The sequence below is a fragment of the Ascidia mentula genome, chromosome 2, assembly GCF_947561715.1.
Source record: "Ascidia mentula chromosome 2, kaAscMent1.1, whole genome shotgun sequence".
In the NCBI taxonomy this organism is placed as follows: domain Eukaryota; kingdom Metazoa; phylum Chordata; class Ascidiacea; order Phlebobranchia; family Ascidiidae; genus Ascidia; species Ascidia mentula.
The window spans coordinates 19,302,800-19,324,801 of record NC_138567.1 but is presented as its reverse complement, the minus strand read 5'-3'; the positions used below and the strand labels follow the sequence as shown (position 1 = coordinate 19,324,801).

Sequence of the window (22,002 nt, the reverse complement as noted above, 5' to 3'; positions counted from 1 at the left end):
AATGTTCAGAACCAAAATATTTCCAGTCAAGATTGCGGGTTAATGACTTCCTTTCAAGGGAAGAACTTTCCAGTTTAGGAAACGAGGTTACGCCAGAAAGCTATTGTGGCCCCTCTGTATGAAGTATGAGTAACGGAGTGAACAGTAAGTGTTTATTCTCCAATTTATAGAAATGTTATAAAGTTAATATATGTGGTAGGCAAATAGGGTAATCACCTACATAACGACGCTAAGAAACATGGATTTCCGTCACAACAAAATTTTTGTGTTGACCGCTTTTCTGTTGCTGGATTGTTCGATAATAAGTGAATGCAGTAGTAGCGTCGAGTTGTCTTGTGCTGGAAGACATGGATATTTTCCGGATGAAAGAAGTTGTTCGCGCTACATTCTGTGTTTACGCGGAAGAAAACTGGTGTTTAATTGTGTCCCAGGTTCGTTCTTTGTGGCCGCATTAAACCGCTGTGTTGAAAATGCGAGTTGCCCGCTTGCAAGGTCGTCAGATGGCTCAGCATCCAGCGTACGTGAGTGTGGTCATGGCTACAGAAGGATCGAAAATTCTTGCTACAAGTTATTTCCCCGATTTGTAACTTGGCAAGCAGCAAATTCAGCTTGTGTAAGTGAGTCTGCTGCCCTTGCCCAAATTCAATCAGAAAAAATACTTGATTTTTTAATGCGCTATGGTCGTAATTATCCTGCCCAAGATTTCTGGGTGTCTTCTGACAATTTGCATCCAGCAATAAAAAGCAACATCACAATACCTTCAAGGAGGTTAAGAGTTCTAATCACGAGACCTCAGATGGAAAATTACTGCGTGAAACTTGCTTATTTTAATGGATATCGGCCTACTGCCTCCACATGCCAGGAGGAAAATGGATTCTTTTGTCAAAAAACTTTAAAGAGATTTCCAAGTACCAAACCCAAAAAGCAAAAACCACTACGACAGCAAAATTGTGATCAAAATTACATGGACGTACCCCACACGCTGGCGGTCGTTGGTGGAAGGAATGCTGTGAGTAGAAACCACCCGTGGATGGTGTCTTTGCAGCGCCGACATAAACATCTGTGCGGGGCAACTTTAATCAACCGATGTTGGCTTCTGACAGCTGCTCACTGCCTCACGATGCCATTCATAAAACCAGTTGACATGGCAACACATGCAGTATTTGGTTGGAATGCAGAAGATTCAAGTTTGCACCAAAGCATTCGACTCGGGAAAATATTTCTCCACCCAAGTTTTGAGCCCTACCCGGTCCCCACTAATGATATTGCATTGGTTAAACTTGACAGATGCACAACCAGGTCACGACCAATGTGTGCTAGGAAACAAACAAGCTCCAGCCACAATGTTAGTTGTTATGTGGTGGGATTTGGTGCAACAGACCCATCAGGTCGTGACATCATCAACCAACAAAAGCTCCAGATCCTGCAGATGCCGTTGCTCAGTCAAGCCGTGTGTAAATCATCATACCCGGATTCTTTCAACACTCGACAAACTTACATTATGGATGGGATGTTTTGTGCTGGTTACATGGAAGGGGGGCGGGATTCGTGCAGGGGTGACAGTGGGGGGCCTTTAATCTGCACAGACGATATAACACATGTTACATCACAATGGGGCATTGTTTCATGGGGCGGGGGGTGCGCTCAGCAAAACAAACCTGGGGTCTACACTGAAGTTTCTTTTTATAAATCATGGATTCAGAATACTACAGGATTTATTTGAACATTTTCCCCCAATATTTGGTTTCACTTTCCATTAAATTTTGATCAAGTTTTTTGTATTTTTGATTTTTTTTTAATCTTGCAGTAAAACCATGCTCAATAACATTGATGTGCTTAATTTTAAGTGGATTTGCGTGTTTTTTAAAATAATTTTTTCATTTTGAGAGATTTTCAATTGTGAGATTTTTGCAAAGGTTGATCTAATTTTGCAAACCACAGAAAAATAAGTGGAGTTTGATGGAATTTTTTTAACTGCATTAGAAACAAAATTATTCACATCAATATTTGTCTAAAGGGGGAACTAAATTAATAAAAATAAAATCCAACAACAATAACAGCTGATATTTGTACCCAAAGAAAGGATTTCTTCTTCCCAAAACATTTTGGCCAAAATCGAGCTCGGAAGCCCCCAGACAGTAGCTTCTAAGGTTTCTTTTAACAAAATTAAAATTGGCCATCACCCATAAAATATCCAAATTCACACTTAGTAACTTCTGATGCATTTGTATTCACCATGATAAAAAAGTTGGGAAATGCCAAATCTGCAAAATTACAACCTTCAAATTTACTTTTATTCGCTAACCCAAAATCTGAATGTCTGTTTTTTTTTCGAAAACGCATCAACTAAAAAACTTGGTCCCATTTTTTTATTTGAAACCCTGTACAAACCCACAACCAAAATGAAAATTTGATCCCAATAAAACATTAAAAACTTTACACTGAATGTTTTTGATTAAAATCCAAAACATATTTTCACAACCAGGTCGGGATTATGTGAAAGTTTTTGTAAGGCAGTGACAAAAAGTGACACCATCACATTATGACTGTGCAGACTTCTTCTTTTTCCTTTTTTGCTTAGTCACCGTAACTTCCATCCCATTCTCATGGCCCTGGGATGAATCAAGAACTTTTTTCTTCTTTGTAGCAGAATCATTTTCAAGTAAGGATCGATCTTTTTTCTTCTTTTTCGGTGTTATTTCTGCAAGAGACGCATTTTCATCAGTTGGTTGTTCTCCTTCTTTTGTCTTTTTTGATTTCTTTTTCTTTTTTGTTGGTGTTTCATCGAGGGGTTCAACCTCAAGCTTTACCACATTTTTCTTAGGTGTTTCTTCTGCTGTGGTTTCCAAATCTTTCTTTTTCTTTTTCTTCTTCTTAATTTCCGGAGATAACAATGATGTGTCAGTCGTTTCCATGCCAACATCCTTATTTTTCTTTTTCTTCTTTTTTCCTGATTTTGGGGTTTCCATGGAAACATCTTCAACTTTCTGAATTTTTTCAGAAGGTTCTTCATCCGATGCAATTTGGTCGATCACCATTGCATCTGCCTCAGACGCTCTTTTCTTTTTCTTCTTCTTTTTCTCCTTTTTATCTGCAGTAGCGACTTCACTCAGTTGGGATTGAATGAAAGCGTTTGCTTCCAGGACGGCTTCTTTCATCACTTCAGCATTTTTTCTTGGTGCTTCCCCACTCTCATAAAACTTCAATCTTTCTTCAACCTGATCACGAAGTTTTTCACCAAAAATGTGGTTGGGAAACTCAGTGAAGCAATCAATGCGTGACGCTATCGAACATTTGTTTGCCAAATATCGAGATATTCTTCCTTTGTTCTTCGAGCCAGCTCGCCCAATAAATGTGGAATGAAAAATCAGTCCATACTTGGGGGTGTTTCCTCGCTGCTTCAGGGCTCTGAATAAAGCTTTTTCTGCTCCAAGAATCTGAACGGTGGACGCAGGATATTTTGCCAAACTGGTTAAACTTCCAGCATGAGAGATGAGTCTCGCTCCGACCACATCTCCAATCAACGTGGACAGGTTTGGAGCAACTGACTGCATCCGGCCATGAAGATATTCCACCAAACTTTTCCTGTAGTCGGTCAGTGAGATAACTCTACTGCAAAAAGACTCTATATTTATGAGGTCAATTGGTGAAACATCCATTCCCATTGACATCTTGGATGCAGCAATGATTGCTTTTGCTTTTGATGAATCCATTGTCACTTCTTCAATTTTCTCTTCCAAATTTTCATCAGCTTGTTTCCGATTTCCGATAAGTTTAGCCAACTTGCAGTACATGTAATTGTCACTGCTTATTTTAACCAACTCTGGGAAGTGGTAGGAATACCACTCCTTCACTCGCATTGAAAACGTGTTGATGTCCTTGTCAAGTTGGTCGAGCAGAGCAATGCTTTGGATGATCATGTTATCGGCGCGGTTCACATTGAACTTAACCTTTGCCCGGGAGTAACTATGTCCCAAGCCTAACTGAGCTTTTGCTTCCCCCAACATACTCAAACCCTTGACCATATTTGGAAAGTGCAGACGTAAACCTCGTAGTATTTCAACAACTGCGTCGTTGTTCGAACATTTTAAGCCAAACTCCTCTTGTATAGTTGCCGACATGCGAGAATCGCCGATGCCCAAAACAACTTCAGTTTTGCCATTTCGTGGAACATTGTTGTCCAGGAAAACTTTCAAATCATCGTGAACGACACCTTCTGACACGGCATTGATGTTGTCCAGGGCATTCGTTGCAGATTTAAAAGGGGAAAATGAAACAAGTTTTACAGTCGTCACAAAAAGTGAGAAATCTGTGATGGCTTTTTCCACTGTGGGCAACAAAGCCCCAATATCCTCCACCTCCTTCACACAAAACAGAGAATATCCAGATGCATGTTCGTACAACACATACAATTGTGTTGCCATGCTTTAACTTTGTCTCTAAACTAAAACAAAAAATTACATTTAAACAAAAGTTATTATTTGACTTTTTGCCATCTTAAATTGGAAATAAGAAAAATAATAGTATTGTTTACGTTCTGTCCAAGCAATTAATACAAATACATTTATTTTTACTGTATTACAATTAATTGCAGATTGCTTCAATAGAGCATTGTTGGTCAGGGTCAGGCACGAAAATTATGAAGACAAAACCTGTCTTTAGGCAAATGTAAGCAATTACTCTGGGTTTGAGGTTAATTTCACTTGTGTGGCAGACCTTCACTTGCACTTAGTTATTTACTCTTCTAAGAAACTGATGATGTCCTTTTCTGCTTTGCAAGGCAAAATACATTTTTCTGCTTTTATAAAAACATCTTCAAAAGAGCTGTCTGAAAGATTGATTTAAAAGTTTTACTCAGCAATTACTCCAGGTTTCTAACAATGTAATACGAATTCCTCTTTATCTGGCTAGATAGAAGTTAATAAGTTAAATACTGTTGTTGCATAAATTCCTTGCCATCCCATAAATCCATGTTATTGGAAACACTAGTTTCCATGTTAAAGCTGTTTAATCTCCGCACGTTTCTGTGGAATTATTTGCAGCCATAATGTTCTCACAAATTTACCTGCAGCCGTTCACAGAAGCTCACAAAACCTATCAGAATCACGTCAAAAAATTTCGCCACGAGATTGACCCTTACCCTTTCCCAATTATGTTCACTACGATTCAACCATGACGGAGCGTACGATTTCTATGATAATAATAGTGTGAAGATTGGTGTTTTGGGATTTTAACTAGGGGCCCATAAATGGTGGGTAGACACGCTGTCTTATAGGGCGTTAAAAAATTTAAAAGAAAAGCGCATGTTGGTCAAGTTTGTTTGTGCTTTCAAACAATTTAAAACTGATTAAATGTTTTGACACTGATTCAAATAATTTGACACTGTTATCCAACCGACCTTCATCAGGACAAGTATATGCCGGACAGTAACAGCAACAAATTGCTTAAATTGGGAATATTTTATTCATGGTCGCGCCAAAATAATAATTAGGTTCGGCTTTTTATATTTTTCTACGTAACTTGTGCCGATGTTTGGCAGATACATTGTGAACAGTGAATTTGCTGGGAAATATGATGGTAACGACCAGTATGGACTGGGATAACCCCCTCAGCAGAAAGGGGTTACTCAGCAGAATGGGGGTCGAAAGGGGTTACTCCAGTTTATGTGTCGTTTGAATCAAGTATCAGAGAGGTTTGCTGCAAATTCTTTCTGAACGAGAACAGTTAGTAATGAATTCCACAGAGCAATTTTCAGCATTTTACACAAAGGATTGTTTTGCTTGTCACATACTTCGGTAAATTGTGGTAATTCGCGGTTTTCAAACAAATTTTGCAAAACAACAACGTCATCTAAGTAACATGTGAGGTCGAAATAACAGAGAAAGGTCACGCAAAACTCTTAAAAAAACATTGGTAAAATATTAGACACTGAAGCGAAAACAAATTATGTTTAAAATGAAATAGAAATCACGCAACCAGGGAAGTAAATAATCTCCAACCCGCTACAACGAAAACAAACAAAAACCTGGACAGATGTGTAGAAAATGAGAATAAAACAACATAATCTATTTGCATGAAGGTGTTATCACACTTCGCACATTGATTTGTATTCTATGCAGCCATAAATCCGCACATAGATCGTTGTAGGTTGTTAGCAGCGGCTTCTTCTGCTTTAAATTTTGACGTCGCTGCTTTAGATTGCCGCAATGGATGCAAAGATCACATAAGTCATAAATCGGTGGCAGACAACCTTGTACTCCGAACCTGCCGATCACTTGGCAGAGAGGCAGCGCTCTAAAATAACGGAGAGCCTCGACTGGTTTGTACCCAGGTGTACAAACGACCCGTGAATTTTTGACCCTCCAGATGATATTCGAATTGGGCGACTCTCAGTCTTTCGTCATACATTTAACGAAAGAGGAAACTCCTGACTTCGTCACCCCGGCTAGTAAATTCCGAATTCGGTGGTTTTTCGAAACTTGCGTAACCACTTGATCACCCACTGATGACTGAATGTAGAATAAGTAAAGTAATCTTGAATCGGTCTTTGGTGTGAGCAATGATTCCGAGGCGAGATAAAGAAATCTCGCAATAACTCCTGATCAGCCATCACTAACTCAGGCGGCACTCCGTACGCAGACCAATCTGCTTGTCTGTACCCGTAAATCCTTTTCAATGCTTGCAGCCAATTGTAGTTGTCCATATATGCATTTATTGATAAAATCCAACGAATAAATCCATGTACAGTACAGTATAATTGTGGCTCCACAGTGTACTAAAGCAGAACCAACATCTTAGATCCTCACACCGCAACGGTATTAGACCAGACTGACTCGCGGGCTTTAGTGGCCTTGCTTATATAGCCTGCGGTTGGCCACGTATTCCCCTTACTTGGGGTTATTGCGCAACTTGAATGCAACCTGAAGTTGACCGATTTGGTCGATTACGTCAATGATTTATATAGCTCGATTATCTAAGTGCCCTAAATAGGTTATTTATGTTTAAATTTCATCTTAATAATTAATTGCCGAGGAAAATATATGTTTAATTTGACTGTCGGTTTACCTGTTGTCGGGGTATGTCCCCGCTGGGTGACCGAGTAGGGGTGCGACTGCGTCTCGGATATGTTTAATTTGACCATTAATTATTTGTCTTGGAATACCTACGTTTAGACTGACTTCAACAATTATTTGCCCAGAAGATACTTTAATTTAATTAAAACTTACTCATTATTTGCCAACCAAATGCCTATGTTTATTTCAACCTCATTTGCGTATTTTGTAACTATCTAACTAGGTTTATAACTCAACTACAATGTCGCTGCCTTCACCAACTTGCGTTTATTCTGCTGCCAACATCTCTGCAAATTTTCGCTACTGAATTATCCGATCAGGAATTGACCTAAACCGGAAATGAGATTCGTGTCTTTAACTTTTTCCCATGCCACTGGTTGACCATCAGGACTTGGACATGCGTTGTACGCATGATCGGAAAACTTTGGATTTTAAACCTCGGCCGTAACGTAGTTATAAATTTTAGTGCCTTTCTAGGTTATTTATATGTTTTAATACATATGTTATGCAGCGACAAGATAATGGTTGCCTTGTACTGTTGCCACTCAAATTGCTCCACGTGGCTGTGTGAAAAACACGTGGTAAAACTTTGTCCATGACATTGAACCCCGCAATCCTCACATGACGTAAGTACCAGAATATTTTCTGCATGTTATTTGCTGACTAGGTACAACGCATCGACGGGTATTCCCCAAGGACCGCTGTGACTCCACCGTGGCGAGAAAGTGAAATTCATTAGTTTCACGTTTGGAAACTCGACATACGGTAGATTTGCACATAGAGCTAAACTAGAACGCCTAAACGCATCTTAGATAGCTTTTAAAACAAAGCAGAAAATAAATCGTCTGTTTAGAAGATTTTTTTTGTGTGAATATTTGAATAAAACAATTTTTTGATTCCTGTCTGTGACTCGGAAGTAGAAACGCCTTCCTCTCATTGGTATTTGTCAATTAAAATATTGTCAATTGGTCAATTAAAATTAAAAAAAGATTTAATTTAATCCGTCACAAACAAAGCTGCTACGAATTATACGCAAAGTACTTGTTTGTTGACCGTTTCAGTTTCCAGGCACAATACCCATTGTTACGTCACATACTTCAGGTGTGTTTTTTGAAAGTGCTTTTGTCACGACGTACTGACGTAGATTGTCGAGTAGAAGTTGAAGGGACTTAAGTGTTGGTGGAACTGATGATAGTTGCGGATGACCAAAACCTAACGCGGAAGTCAGGGGTTCCCGAATAATGCGTTGTGACGTAACAGTGCGACATTCTAATGTTGTTATGGCATCGCTAGATTTTGGACGAATTTTATTTCCGTAACAATCTGTGCCAGTCTTCTGTTGTGAAAGTGGTGGAATATTGCGAATATTAAGTAAGCGAGTTTGAACAAGTCCTGTCCAGCTTCACTATTAAATTTGGTTTGGATCAAATTAATAGTTTTTACCGGTTGGAATTCGGCAAAAGATGGTTGGTTTGGCGTCGATAATTACTCGCAGCCTCGTCCGTCTACAAAATGATTGCTGTTTAATTATTTATGCCGTAGACCTAAGTTCGGCGGGCCTGTGCCATCCTAACATTGCGAGGTTATATAAGCTTGAGGGTTGCCGAAAGTGCTTTGTGATTTGTGACAATTGCATTTGAGATTCTAAATTCAATACAAACCCATCAGTGACCACATAAATTGTGAAATAAGGGCAATGATGTTGCCTTCCAAGTGCTCTGGTAAGGGTTAACCTTTTTCTGGTGAAGAATTACAAATGAAGATGTCTGTGGACAGGTTGACTGATTCGCCTTCAACGAACACAGTGATGAACGAGATTATTCTTGAAGAGGAAATTCCCGCAAAACTTTCAACACGGGAAGACATGAAGAAAACGATCGAAGCTTTTCCACAAATATCCGCGGAAAAATCTTTTAAAAATGGAAATATTAAACGAAAAACTAATAAAAATGGAACCCAGGAATCACAGAAGAAAGTTCATTTTTATGATCAAACATCACCAGTAGAAGAAATTCACGACCATGAAGTTGATGAAAACTCATCAGCGAGCGGTGAAAAATCATCTCATGTAATTGTTGCTGTGATTTCGTTGCTAGTGGCAACTGCGGCGGTAGCAGCTTCCATCAACTTATACCTGGTGACAATTTCATTGCGGGGTGATCTGGAACTTCTGGAAAGCAGAATTTTCGGAGTCAACGAATCAGACTCGGCAAAAAGTTTGGAGAGCAAGGATTTATTTAATTTTTTTACGAAGAAAACGAATAATTTACAGAAAGAATTGGATTTGTTTTCAAAATGGGCGAATCATTCCGCCTGCATCGACGGCCACGATTTCACGAGCGGGTAAGATACTGGTAACCAAGCAATGCCTAACAACGTTTGAATAACGTATGAGATTTCACAAGATTATCTGGAAATAGAATCCAAAAAAAATGAACACAAATTCGAGACTTGGCCTAAAATATTCGATTTGACGTTTTTGCGTTCCTCAGAGTAATTTGCGACGCCCGATTTTGCCGAAAATGCCCAGGTCTGGAGTTTCAACAAAATATGACTTTGAAAACCAACGTTATTGATCACGTTTCTATCATGACAGAGATTTCTGTTATCGCCTTCTTCGATTTGAGCTTGATTTTTGGCAAGCTTACGAATTCTGCCGGAAGAGAGACGGAAACCTGGCGTTTGCTGATGACCTCGCTTCGTGGAATCAAACCGTCTTCTTTCTGTTGGCGAGAGGATTCCGAATGAAGGAAGTTTGGACGGGAGTTCATAAGGTTTGTGTCCTGGTAAAATATACGGATTAAAAAGTTGGTAAAAAAAACATTGTTTTTACTGTCCTCATAAAACTGTTGTTTGTTGCAAAACCTTTCATTTTCTAAATTAAAAAACCTTAATGTTCAAAGACTTTTGCTTTAAAGCCATTTTTAGTGGAAAGCTTTTACGTGGCGCAATACTGGCTTCGTTCAATCGTTTAAAATCTAATTATCGACCGACTTTGAGTGGTTCGAGGGTAAAGAGTTAATTTGGTGTTCGACATCCGTCGCTCCCACGAACTTTCTTCCAACCATCGATCCCTGAAGTTCCCATGGTAACCAACACGTGATTCCAGGACAGTGGAGGAGTTTGGAGATATTCAGATGGGAGGGCGGCGGAATTTACACGTTGGGCGCGAGGAAATATCTTCGATGAAGGCGACGATTGCTCACAAATAAGGATTGATCCGGTCTACAACAGGTTAATCATCACACATGTTGAAAGTTCTCGAAACTCAATTGTCCCATGTTTTTATAGGATAGGAATGTACGACAGGAGATGCTCCATCAATCCAAGACCTTTCCTCTGTCGGTTTAAATTGAAGAAATCCTGACGCGGAAATCCTTCCTACCTTCGTCTTTTTGATGTTTGAAGTCCGCAAGTATATTTTGAGAAATGGAGGAAATAAAAGTTTGTTGTGTTTCGAAGTTGGATGAGTTTGGCGCGACCGACAAACTTTAACACCTCTCGATCCCATGCGCATGTAAAGCTCCTTGACTGCCGAATAGCCCTGCTTGTTGCAAACTCAACAGTGACGTTAGAATCTACCATTAACATAATCATTGTGTGGCAACAAAACGCATTCAACGATGACCGCAGTTGGTTGCGCTTAAATCTGTTGTTACAGGCGGAGTTCGTCCGTGAATCTCAGTTTACATTTTATTGTCTATTTTAAGGCAAATATGCCTCGGCCAAAAGACCTGACTTCCTGTTACTTTCTTCAGTATATTTCAGTCGTTCCTTCCCATCACAATATGTTTATTTTTTCAACTCTTAAAACAGCTAAACTTTACAGAGTTAGCAATGTATCGACAGGAAAACAGGATTTGCTTATGCATTTGTAAGGTTTTACCTTCCCCACCCCGAATAAACAGTTTATTATCGGGCTGTGGGAATAAATCCCAAGCCGGCGAGTGTCTTGTTATCGAATAGAAGATCAAAAATAAAACGATGATTCCGATTAGAGTAGAATCGAATGCAAAGAGCCCAATTAACAGGCGCACATGACTATATATACTTGGACCATCGGAAGCTTATTGGTTGGTTTAGTCACGTGCCGTTTGGTTAATATAATACGAGAACAAAGGTGTGGTGCGACATAAAATAGGAGAACATTTTTTGTGGTAAACAGGATGTTGAATAAATCACTTTACTCGAGAACATTCGATGGATAAATGTTTTGGGTCACATTATGGGATTATGCAATACTTGTGCAATGCTGCACACAAAACATTACGCAATACAAGCACTGGTTTCTGTGACGTATTACACACTGAACACATTGCACTAATCAGCGGTTGCCTTTGTGTTGACAAATCCTTCGAAACGAATGACGCTGCAGTACTCATAATTTCGTTGTACATGGGGACATAAAAAGGCCAACTTTAAGCCAAGTTTTAAGCCAGGATTTTGGCCCGCAAAAAGCGCCCAAATTGCATTGAACCCAATGCATTTTCCATTTCGTGTGAAGTGTTACTCATGCGTGACGACCCATTTGTCCCTTGCATTTCCACATTTTTGTATTTTATAATTTCTCATAAACTTTCAGCATGACTGAATAACGTTTTACATTATTTTTTATGTATATGTTGTTGAGGTAAAAATTAAGGATCGACCTCATTATATATTTCAATCGTATATTTTATTGCCACCAGGAAAACACTTTCCTCAAAACATTTTTTTTTTATTTTATCGCACTAACATATATTTTCCATGAGAAACGATAATGGTGAAATTGTTCCATACTTCAAGGTTATGACTAAATTCGCTTCAACAATAGTTCTGACGTCACAATTCTGCAGGTAAAGATTGGCTGAAAATGCATTTTGGTTGCGAACAAATAGAAAGTAGTTCGGTAAAAAACGGGTGGTTAAATCGCGTTTGGGGACATTTTACGTTTAGGCAAAGATATTGGCGAGGAATGTAAGTAAAAACCACCATAAAGTTTTTTTGCTAGAGGTTGTGATGTGAGATATGTTAATATTCACAACACCTTTTCCAACCATACTAGTACACTAATAACTAAAAATCACAACAAATAAGGTTTAGTTTCTTTCTGATGTCTTCTCTATTATTAGTTTTGTTGATTGGCAGTTTTTCAAGCAAAAGGTAGTTGTTTGATTTTTTAAAATTATTATGACACATTTTTGAAGATTATGCATTGTGTACCCTAATAAAGTTAAGGTTAATAAAGTTAAACATTTCACATTTGCTTATTTCATAGAGTTTCTGTGAGTTTCATTTTTTTTACCTTTTTTGTCAGGTTTAAGATTTTATTTCGTCTGTGAACAATTTCTTACAATGCCTTTCAGAAAAGAAAAAATTCCTCGACAAAAATCATTTATGGAGCCTTCTGTAAACCCATTTATACATCGCATACATCTTACTACTCCCCAAAAACTTCAAGTTGCTTTCATGTCTGTAACATTTGCTCCATTACGACTGATTATGGTTGGGGTCATGTTTCTACTTACATGGTTATGGGGTTATGTAATAACGGTCGGTGTGAAGATTGGTTCAAAGCACCCTTTTGGTAAACTTCGTTGGGCAGTTTGTAACTCTATCATCTACTGGGGACAGACGGTGTTGTTTTTCTGCGGATTTCATCATATCCAAGTCAAAGGAACTCGATCATTTGATGCCCCAATATTGGTTGCTGCCCCTCACACATCCATGTTTGATGTGTTCCTTTATTTTGTATCCAACCCCCCACCTTCATCGTTGTCAAGGACAGAAAATCATGACATCCCGTTGATCGGAACTCTCATGAAAACTCTGCAGCCCATTCTGGTGTCACGCAAAGACCCAAACTCGAGGAAAAACACCATCAATGAAATGATTCGTCGTGCAGATTCACCCAAGCAATGGCCTCAACTCCTTCTATTTCCAGAGGGAACTTGTACAAATGGCAAAGCTTTGATCAGTTTCAAAGCTGGGGCTTTCATACCTGGGGTGCCTGTGCAGCCGATTGCCGTCCGCTTTTTGAATGATTTCAACTCCTACATTTGGACAATGAATGGTCCAGGAAGTCTCAAACTTTTATGGTTGACACTTTGTCAGTTCCAGATCAAAACCCAGGTCACCTACTTGCCAGTTTATTTCCCAAGCGAGGAAGAGAAAAATGACCCAAAACTTTTTGCCAGCAATGTTCGAGAATTACTCGCCGATGTTTTAGAAATCCCCTCCACAGATCATACGTTCGAGGACTGCAGACTCATGAGGCAAGCAGCAGAACTAAACCTCCCAATGGAAACTGGTCTTATTGAGTTTACTAAGTTAAGTCGTAAGTTGGGGATGGACATAGATGACGTTCAAGGACGCCTTTCAGAATTTTCAAAAATAGCTAGCGAACGATCAGATGGGGCGATCTCGATTGAGGACTTTTCTGGTTTTCTCAAAATGCCGATCACTCCAGCATTAAAAGAAATGTTTGCTTTGTATGACAGAAATAATAGTGGCCGAATTGACTTCAGAGAATATGTGATTGGATTGTCGCTAGTGTCGCGCCCAGCCGTTACAGAGGATACAGTGGAACTTGCATTTAAAGTTTTTGATAAAGATGGTGACGGTCTCATTTCAAAAGAAGAATTCCATCATGTCCTGAACGCAACATTTGGAGACGAATTTGATTGCAACAAAATTTTTTCCGAAATGAAAAGAGAAAATGAAGACAAGATTGCTTACAATGAGTTCTTTGGTTTTGTAAAGAGGAGACCAGAATATGCTAAATTGTTTGTGTGGTACCAGGACATGCAACAAGATAATGTAGCGGAGATTGTTGATTCAAGTGCATCGATTGAAACCCAACATACTTCAAAACCTTTACCTGATGTCACCCATAGAAAAGTTTCCTCTAACAAAGTTGGGAATATTTAGTCCTAGGCACAAAACACTATTTATTCTGAGGATTTGTTTGTGTGGTTTTTGTTTATTTATCCAATATATTTATTGCTTTTTTAGTGTTATCGGGTTGTTTGATAAATATTGCATGAGTGCGTTTTGTCCTGTAATCTTACTTCCAATTATTATTAAGCTTAAGACTGGTTTCAACACTTATTGCACATTATCTTTCACACATGCCAAGCTTGTTCGATGTCTGCAGTATAATCTTTGTACATGTTTTTATTGCAAAGGTATTTTGCACAAAGCCATTATTCAATGTTATTTTGAACATTTCTAATGCACAGGAATATGAATATTTACACAACAAGCTTTTGTAGCCAAGGTTGATGCAAGTGGACTGTTTGCAGATTGGCAAGTTTGCCATTACGTGTTTTGACAATTGATAGGGACTGTTGACCGTAAGACGTGCATTTAAAACATTGTTGTTCTCCAGGGTCGTGTGTGGGCATTGTAATGTTCAAAGGTCTTGTTTGCAAACAATGTTGATTGCTTATGTTGCCAGTCTTGTATTGTGTAAGGGTAGTGCGAGACCTTTGGACTGATTGAGATTAAATGTGTTATAAAATCACTGTGTTTTCAAACTTATAATCTTTATTATTTCATGCATAGTTGGGCTAGGGACTTTTATTTGTTGTGAATGGAAAGAATGGATTGTGTCAACTAGTTGTACGGTAAGTGTGAAATTTGTTAAACTGTGTGTGCTGTTGTTCTGCAGGAGACTCACTGCATCGGTATTGATACTAAATGTTCGTGTGCAATGTAATCCCAAGCATAGGTGTTGCTTGTATTATGACATCACAAACAGCTCATCAAGTTGACGTGATGACAGGAAATAGGTTATTACATCATTTATAGTTGGCTGCTGTTCGTGTGTGTCTGGTGGCCAAATAACTGACTGATGGTAAACACAACTTGACAGCAGCTTGAAACAGACGCAAAGTATACAAATATTTAGTGCAAATTCTAATATTAAGTTTTCTATGCAGGTTGAGCTCTGCATCCCCACCAAGTGGTGTGTGATGGTCAAATATGGACCCACCGGTGGTTCGCAATCCATTCGTTCACAAAATTAAATTTTCCTGGGTTAGAAAAGTACAAATATGTTTGATGTCTCTGACCTTTGCCCCCTTACGTGCGTTGAGCTTGCTTGTTCTGTTTGTAATAACCTGGATATTTTCATTCTTGTTCACCTTGGGGTTGCCAGATGAACTTAATTCACCCCTTTCACCTCGTCGTGTTGCTTTGCTCAGTTCACTGCGATGGTTTGGACTTTTGGCATTTAAAATAGCTGGGTTCTCCTTTATAATTAAAGGTGAGCGTGCATCATCAGAAGATGCACCAATAATAGTAGCAGCTCCCCATTCAACCCTCTTCGACATCTCACTGTGGTTCGTAACTTCTCCTCTTCCTGCTGCTTTGTCCAAGATAGAAAATTTCAAAATACCAATGTTCGGTACCTTGGTGAAAGCTGTGCAACCTGTGCTAGTGGTCAGAGGGAATGCGCAATCCAGACAAACAGCTGTGGACAGAATGGAAAAAAGAGTTAAGCAGGCTAAGTTCTGGCCTCAACTTATCATTTTCCCAGAAGGTACAAGAACGAACACAGAATTTCTAATCTCGTTCAAACCTGGTGGTTTTTTGTGTGGTTCTCCTGTCCAACCCATGACAATAAAGTACTTGAATTCATGGAACACTTTTATTTTCACTGAATCTGGTCCCAGCGAGCTCGAAGTTTTGTGGTTGACTTTTTGTCAGTTTTGGGTAGAAGTTGAAATTGAATACCTTCCTGTGTATTACCCCAACCACGAAGAAACATCTGACCCGAAGATCTTTGCCAGGAATGTCCGCAATTTCATGGCTGAAAAGATTGGAGTTGTAACAACTGAACATTCGTACAAGGACAGGATGCTGATGAAGCGGGCCGGAAATATGGGATTTCCAAAACAACATATTTGTTTGGAAATTGATGCTATCACAAAAAAGTATGATGTGACTGTAGACCAGATCAACCTCTGGTTAAATAGATTTGTGGCAATGTCCAAGCACAGGAATGATGGTTTGATATCAGTCGAGGATTTATCCATGTTCCTTTGTCTTTCTGTGTGCGATGCCATGCAGCAACTGTTTGAGATGTACGACACTTCAGGTAGCGGCTCCATTAACTTCAACCAGTACGTATGTGGACAATCACTTGTGCATGCCACTGCCACTGCAAAAAACACACTACAATTTACATGTAACGTTTATCACAACTTTCTGTCAGATAATTTCCAGTGTGCACAAAATTTACCTGATATTGAACAAAATAACATGAGTTTGCTTGTGAAACAGATCGAGATGCATCGGAAATTGTCTAAACCACCTATAAGTGTTAAAGATTTTTTTATTTGTCGACCAGAGTTTGCAATACTTTGCTTGTGTTATCAACTTCAAACAGAAACCTCCCCCAAGGACTGTGCGAATACTATTAACAATAATGTTACCCATCGAAGAAACTTACAAACCAACAGCAATTAAACATAATTCCACACCCAATCACCTGATCACCTTCATATATATATCTCATTTGATTTAAACATGTTTGAACCCAAACTTGATATAATCTTGCTTTACCACTTTATGTATATTCGCGATATTTGTTGATCCTTTCCTCCAAATGCTTCTTCATCAGTGTTTAATTTTCCTGTGAAATGTAATTGCACTTAATATTTTGGCAACTTTCTTCACATTTTATTTTATATTCTATGCATAATTATACTGGTTACCAAACTCTGCCTATTAAAGTTGCAAACAATTGTTTTGAAAAACACAAAACTTGTGTTATTTGGGTCCATCGAGTGTTTGGTGCAGTTGACAAGTTGATTTCTACGAATTTTCTTGAGGTAAAAATTAAGAAAGAATTTTTTCGGAAAGAATTAGTGAAGCGACAGGAGCAGTTCTAGCCGCCATCTTTAAAGGTACAATGGAACACAGTGACGTAACAATTACAATTAGTGAATAGGCTGTTGCCAGTGGGTAGATGCCGATCAAGGTAGGCGCGTCCCGTCCAAACAGGAATTAGAAGCGCTTGCGATTATGCAGAATGAACAAAAGGTAAACGGCGTTGCGATGAAAGAAAAGTTGGGCGGAACGTTGCAGTATGTCACCTCGACTCCCAGTATCATGCGGTGGTCGCAAGAGACGTTAGAAATTTTCCACGAACGCACTAAACGTGATATAATGTACATCAGTGTTTCTCAAACTTTTTCCAATCACGTACCGCTCATTTGTTTTTTAATGCACTGCGTATATCTGTTATGACATAACACCAATGAATAACAATTTAGCCAATATCACCAGTTGCTTGGTTTTCTTTATTGTGCATTTGTGACGCAATTGTATCAACGTGAAATTGTTGCACAGTTGAATACACGATGTCAGAATTACTTCAACAGTGCAACAATTTGACGTTGATACTATTGCGTCACAAATACACAATAAAGAAACCGACATCATGTATTTGCAGCGGTTTTGGCTTCTGCAAAGTGCGGCAAATTGTATAGAGTAAACTAAATCGCGTACCACTTGAAAAGCTCTCGCGTACCACTAGCGGTATGCGTACCACAGTTTGAGAACCACTGCTGTACATAGACGCAACCGGCAGCGTGATTAAAAACCGAGGTAACGATGCGTTCTTACAACGTTTACGAAATAGTTGTTAGAAACCCCAACAAAGGGGAAGCGCCATTCGCTGTCGCAACGTATGTGACAAACCGCCATAATATCGCATCTATTTCACAATTTTTGAAACTCTATAAAAGCAACGAAAATAAATACATCGGTAAAACGAACGTTAAACTTATAATGTGCGATAGTTCAATGGCGCTTGTTCGTTCAATTTTAGTCGAGTATATATGGTCGAGGACTTCCACGCTTATATAGAACGATGTTACGCGGTCGTATCGGGAGAAGCAAGTGACAGGCAGTTAAATCAGAAGCCGTTCCTACATTTATGTAATAGTCATATAATGAAAAATTTGAAACAATTATGCGGATTAGTCAAAAAGCGACGCGCCGAATCGATGTTTATCGTTGGTTTATTAGTAGCCGCTGTAACATACGTCACAGAAACCAGTGCTTGTATTGCGTAATGTTTTGCGCGCAGCTTTGCGCAAGTGTTGTAGAATCCCATAATGTGACCCAAAACATTTATCCATCGAATGTTCTCGAGTAAAGTGATTCATTCAACATCCTGTTTGCCACATAAAATGTTCTCCAATGCTTAGGTCACATCACACCTATGTTCTTTGTTATATTACTTCAAGCGCCTCAAGATATCACGTGACATTATTGACCAATCAGCTCTCAGTATGGAGAGCTTTAAAAAGCCCAGTTTAGACCGGTAAATTCATTCTATTTGATTGCATTCGATTCTACTTGTTCTATCGTATTGCTGTTACACTGCTATTATTACTGAGACTCTACAAGCTATTCGCCGGCTTGGGATTCATTCCCACAGCCTGATAATAAACTGTTTATTCGGGGTAAGGTGAGGTCCAAACCTTACAGTGGTGCCCCTTTGGAAAAACTCACGTCTTGAGAAGCAACAAGATAACTGGAACCCCATTTGGAGGCACTCACGGCCTGAAATACAACCAAAGGAGCAACGGAGTCGCATGGACAATCTCTCAGAGGTACAATAAACAAACAATTTCAGCGACGATCGCTCATACAAACTTTAAACGCGCCGAAAACCATGTTGTAATTCGCATTTTAACGTTTTAATGACATACTAAATATATATGAACACAACTCACGGGTTTTCTCATAATTCTGAGTATAAATAGACTGGCCCATATTGTTATTAACATTGTCATGTTAAAATAAGACGTTTCGACAAAAACTTATGACATAAGTTTGTTGAATAAATATGGGCCAGTCTCTTTATACTCAAAATATTTTTGTTCTGAAACCATTTTTTTTGTTCTGGCTTAAGTGGTTTCAGACAAGGCAGGAGTCATGGAACTCCATGCAACACTTTGTAAAATCCTCAAGTCAAAATTTTTGGTTTGTGGCAATATTAATTATTCATTTTAGTAAGACCTCTTCTTGCGGAATTAATTTACAATGTTGTGTTATTTTCTATGTAATGTCATGCTCAAGAGTAAAGGCAGATGCACATAAATGGCATGTACATTGGAATGATACTACAGGCATTCCATATGTAGTTGTTCAGGAGGAGTGCTGGAAAACATCTTGGCATTTTGACAAAACTTCAGTTTGCCAACGCCAGTATTTAGTGACAATTTCACATGTACTGCATTTACAGGAGTACAAAAATATGGTATAAATTATATGCAATATTTGATAAACTTAATATCTACACATAAATTTCACTTGTCTGTTTATTTAACGATACTTATAGTACGTACATACACGTCTCTACTTTTGTGTTTATAATACTAGGGTGCAGAGTTCCTAGTTGCAAAGGCAAGCAAAGAGATTAGAAATCGCCTTTCTTTCAAAGATGCAGATTTGTTGCAGGAAGAAGGTTTTTTTACACAGCTTGTTTAAGTCAAATTTGAGATAGAAAAACTGAAATGGTTTGCTACTTTCAAGTAGGCACCACTACAGATGTACATTATGTTTTTAGATTACGAGTACAAATGAGTTGGACTGTTTAAACCAGCGGTTCTTAAACTTTTTTGCTCGCGCCCCCCTAACACTATTTGTCAAATCCTGCGACCCCCCCACAACTCGAAAAATACACAATTCAAAATCAACTCTTGAGCTATTAATTTTTATTAACACTCGTCAATGGGAGGGATGGGATTGCTTTTTTGAAACCAGGTGTTTAATGCGTGGCTTTGTGGACGACAATGCACATCGCGGATCGGCTGCACAGTCGAGTTTGTTGCGTGCTTTTGTCTTTACACTTACAAGTGCAGAAAACCCACTTTCACACAAATGAGTTGTAGAAAATGGAAGTAGAGTGCGCAATGCCACGCTGCCAACTTTCCTGTACAACCGCACGTATTTCACCCAGAAATCGGTGAGAGGCATGGCTTCGAAGTCGTCTTTTGTTAAACTACAATTCCAAGAATTCTTCCTGCAAATCATCCGAAAGAAGGTCTTCATTGAGACGAAAAGGATTTCTAGTCACCTTCCAATCTGGCAATTCAGTGCTGGCGAGTTCTGGGAAATACCGTTCAAATTCAACAATTAAAAGGTGAAGATGCGCTTCCATTTCGTTCTTAAGCTCGCCCTTCAGGTCAGCATCGTTTTTATCGAGGGCTGCATCTAGGTTTGTAAATGAAGCCGCGTTCCAACGTTGAACTCGACGAAGCCACAGTCCCAGTTTCGCTATAAAACCACGTATGATATCGGTGTGAATAATGCGGTTGCTATTCTTTCCTTGCAAGTTACGATTCGGTGTATTGAGGGCTTCAAAAATGTCAACGAGGTATGCCAATGACAGTTGAAAGCCGTCTGAGGTGAAAGAGTGCAATAGATCATGTTTCCCGTGATCTTCGAGAAATAACTCCACTTCTTTTCTCATCTCATAAACACGAGCCAACATATTTCCCAATTGACAACCAACGAACAGCCGTATGAAACAACAGAGTCTTGTGATCCGAATCCATTTCCTTGCACAACTTGGCAAACAACCTCGTGTTGACAGCACTTGCCTTGACGTAGTTGACAATTTTTATGACAATTGTCAGCTTATGGTTTAATGCAGATGGTAAAGTCTTGGATGCCAGAGCTTCCCGGTGGATTACGCAGTGAGTGCCGACTGCGTTTGGACTTTTTTCCTTCACCCTTGTAATAAATCCACTTCGACAACCAAGCATTGCAGGGGCACCATCAGTGCAAACACCTACAAGGTTTTCCCATCTCAAAGAGTTGTTGTCAAAGTAACAAGCAACAGCTTCGAACACATCTTCTGCTTTGGTAGTTGTTTCAAGGGGTTTGCAAAACAACATTTCCTCCTCAGTGGTTCCGATGAAGCGGACATACACCAGTAGTTGGGACAACTGAGCAACATCAGTGGTCTCATCACATTGGATAGCGAAGAAAGGCGATGCTTGAATTCGATATCTTTGGCGATATCATCGATGCGTGTTTTAATAGTCGAATCTGATAGTGAAATCTTTTCCAGCTTCTTGCTGCTTGTCTCTCCCAGCACAAGACTGGCTGCTTTTAGCAGGCATGGTTTGATCAAAGCTTCGCCAATATTGTGGGGTTTCTTTGCCTTGGCAATCATGTACGCTATTTCAAAAGAGGCTTCTACTACCTCAGCAGATGACGTTTGACAATAGCTTTCCTCTCCCACAATTTTCATTTTCTTAAAAGAATCTTTTTTGGTTTGAAAATATACCAACGGTTTTTGTTTCAAGCTGGGATGTTTTGTATGAAGATGGCGTTGCAAGCGACTTGGCCTCAGAGCGTCGTTGCTAAGTTTTTCGAAGCATATTACACATTGTGGTACAACTAGACCTTTAGACGTAGCATCAGCAAACCCAAACTGCAAATACTCTGCACTGTACTTCCTTTTTTTAACATTCATGTTTTTAACTGTTAAATAATCAGCGTCGACCGTAGATGATAAACAAGAAACAACTAGGCAAAAAGCCAGTTAGCCAAAACTACTGTCGTCGATATAATGGCCATTTATGCGTCACAGTATAACGGCATTATTGCGTCACAGAAAATTTGACATTAAGAGTCGAACTGTTGCAAATGCATAATGTTTGCTACAATTTAAAGGTTTCTGTATACAGAAATACTTAATATAAATAGATCGCTGGTTGCTCGCTTCAAACGTGTTCTAAAAATTTTGGCGCCCCCCATGTGAAGGTATAGGTAGTTAGAATTTTTATTTGCACTATAATTTTTAATACTGAAATCTCGCAGTGGGTTTCTTTAGTGAATGAAGCTTACAGACTTATAGAAAAGTTTGAGGTTTCAACAATAACCAAGTTTATTATAAAAAAAGGAAAGAATATGGTAT

The 22,002-nt window shown here is 39.1% G+C and overlaps 7 protein-coding genes and 1 long non-coding RNA gene across 8 annotated transcripts; 4 read left to right on the top strand and 4 right to left on the bottom strand.

Annotated features, from left to right (window-relative positions):
* The first annotated feature begins 18 nt into the window (after positions 1 to 18).
* On the top strand, positions 19 to 2,228 carry LOC145889122 (uncharacterized). Its single transcript, XM_082980005.1, has 2 exons — positions 19 to 144; positions 200 to 2,228. Exon 2 carries the CDS (start codon positions 239 to 241, stop codon positions 1,721 to 1,723), a length of 1,485 nt encoding a protein of 494 aa, XP_082836131.1. The 5' UTR covers positions 19 to 144; positions 200 to 238; the 3' UTR covers positions 1,724 to 2,228.
* A 126-nt stretch (positions 2,229 to 2,354) lies between these two features.
* Positions 2,355 to 4,448, bottom strand: LOC145889121 (nucleolar protein 56-like). The gene has a single exon (XM_082980004.1). It carries the CDS (start codon positions 4,422 to 4,424, stop codon positions 2,541 to 2,543), a length of 1,884 nt encoding a protein of 627 aa, XP_082836130.1. The 5' UTR covers positions 4,425 to 4,448; the 3' UTR covers positions 2,355 to 2,540.
* A 4,231-nt stretch (positions 4,449 to 8,679) lies between these two features.
* On the top strand, positions 8,680 to 10,638 carry LOC145889813 (uncharacterized). The gene is made up of 4 exons (XM_082980848.1): positions 8,680 to 9,416; positions 9,670 to 9,847; positions 10,183 to 10,307; positions 10,365 to 10,638. The coding sequence occupies exons 1-4, from the start codon at positions 8,830 to 8,832 to the stop codon at positions 10,438 to 10,440; spliced, it is 966 nt and encodes a 321-aa protein (XP_082836974.1). The 5' UTR covers positions 8,680 to 8,829; the 3' UTR covers positions 10,441 to 10,638.
* A 1,735-nt stretch (positions 10,639 to 12,373) lies between these two features.
* On the top strand, positions 12,374 to 14,618 carry LOC145888455 (lysophosphatidylcholine acyltransferase 2-like). Its single transcript, XM_082979203.1, has one exon. The coding sequence runs from the start codon at positions 12,408 to 12,410 to the stop codon at positions 13,980 to 13,982; it is 1,575 nt and encodes a 524-aa protein (XP_082835329.1). The 5' UTR covers positions 12,374 to 12,407; the 3' UTR covers positions 13,983 to 14,618.
* LOC145888456 (lysophosphatidylcholine acyltransferase 2-like) lies at positions 14,551 to 16,635 on the top strand. The gene is made up of 2 exons (XM_082979205.1): positions 14,551 to 14,680; positions 14,996 to 16,635. The coding sequence occupies exon 2, from the start codon at positions 15,039 to 15,041 to the stop codon at positions 16,524 to 16,526; it is 1,488 nt and encodes a 495-aa protein (XP_082835331.1). The 5' UTR covers positions 14,551 to 14,680; positions 14,996 to 15,038; the 3' UTR covers positions 16,527 to 16,635.
* Positions 16,089 to 16,741, bottom strand: LOC145888457 (uncharacterized). The gene is made up of 3 exons (XR_014399437.1): positions 16,623 to 16,741; positions 16,300 to 16,371; positions 16,089 to 16,218 (listed from the first exon to the last, which is right to left on the bottom strand). It is a non-coding gene; the product is annotated as an uncharacterized LOC145888457 (long non-coding RNA).
* Positions 16,742 to 20,076: 3,335 nt separating this feature from the next.
* On the bottom strand, positions 20,077 to 20,568 carry LOC145890342 (protein FAM200B-like). The gene has a single exon (XM_082981332.1). It carries the CDS (start codon positions 20,566 to 20,568, stop codon positions 20,077 to 20,079), a length of 492 nt encoding a protein of 163 aa, XP_082837458.1.
* Positions 20,569 to 20,886: 318 nt separating this feature from the next.
* LOC145890341 (zinc finger BED domain-containing protein 5-like) lies at positions 20,887 to 21,558 on the bottom strand. Its single transcript, XM_082981330.1, has one exon. It carries the CDS (start codon positions 21,556 to 21,558, stop codon positions 20,887 to 20,889), a length of 672 nt encoding a protein of 223 aa, XP_082837456.1.
* Positions 21,559 to 22,002: the final 444 nt, after the last annotated feature.

Excerpts from the sequence above, each read along its gene's own strand:
- LOC145889122 (XM_082980005.1), top strand. The coding sequence starts at position 239 with ATGGATTTCCGTCACAACAAAATTTTTGTGTTGACCGCTTTTCTGTTG.
- LOC145889121 (XM_082980004.1), bottom strand. The coding sequence starts at position 4,424 with ATGGCAACACAATTGTATGTGTTGTACGAACATGCATCTGGATATTCT.
- LOC145889813 (XM_082980848.1), top strand. The coding sequence starts at position 8,830 with ATGAAGATGTCTGTGGACAGGTTGACTGATTCGCCTTCAACGAACACA. Across the intron at positions 9,848-10,182 it reads TTTGGACGGGAGTTCATAAG|GACAGTGGAGGAGTTTGGAG; the intron begins GTTTGTGTCCTG and ends ACGTGATTCCAG. Across the intron at positions 10,308-10,364 it reads ATTGATCCGGTCTACAACAG|GATAGGAATGTACGACAGGA; the intron begins GTTAATCATCAC and ends ATGTTTTTATAG.
- LOC145888455 (XM_082979203.1), top strand. The coding sequence starts at position 12,408 with ATGCCTTTCAGAAAAGAAAAAATTCCTCGACAAAAATCATTTATGGAG.
- LOC145888456 (XM_082979205.1), top strand. The coding sequence starts at position 15,039 with ATGGACCCACCGGTGGTTCGCAATCCATTCGTTCACAAAATTAAATTT.
- LOC145890342 (XM_082981332.1), bottom strand. The coding sequence starts at position 20,568 with ATGTTGGCTCGTGTTTATGAGATGAGAAAAGAAGTGGAGTTATTTCTC.
- LOC145890341 (XM_082981330.1), bottom strand. The coding sequence starts at position 21,558 with ATGAATGTTAAAAAAAGGAAGTACAGTGCAGAGTATTTGCAGTTTGGG.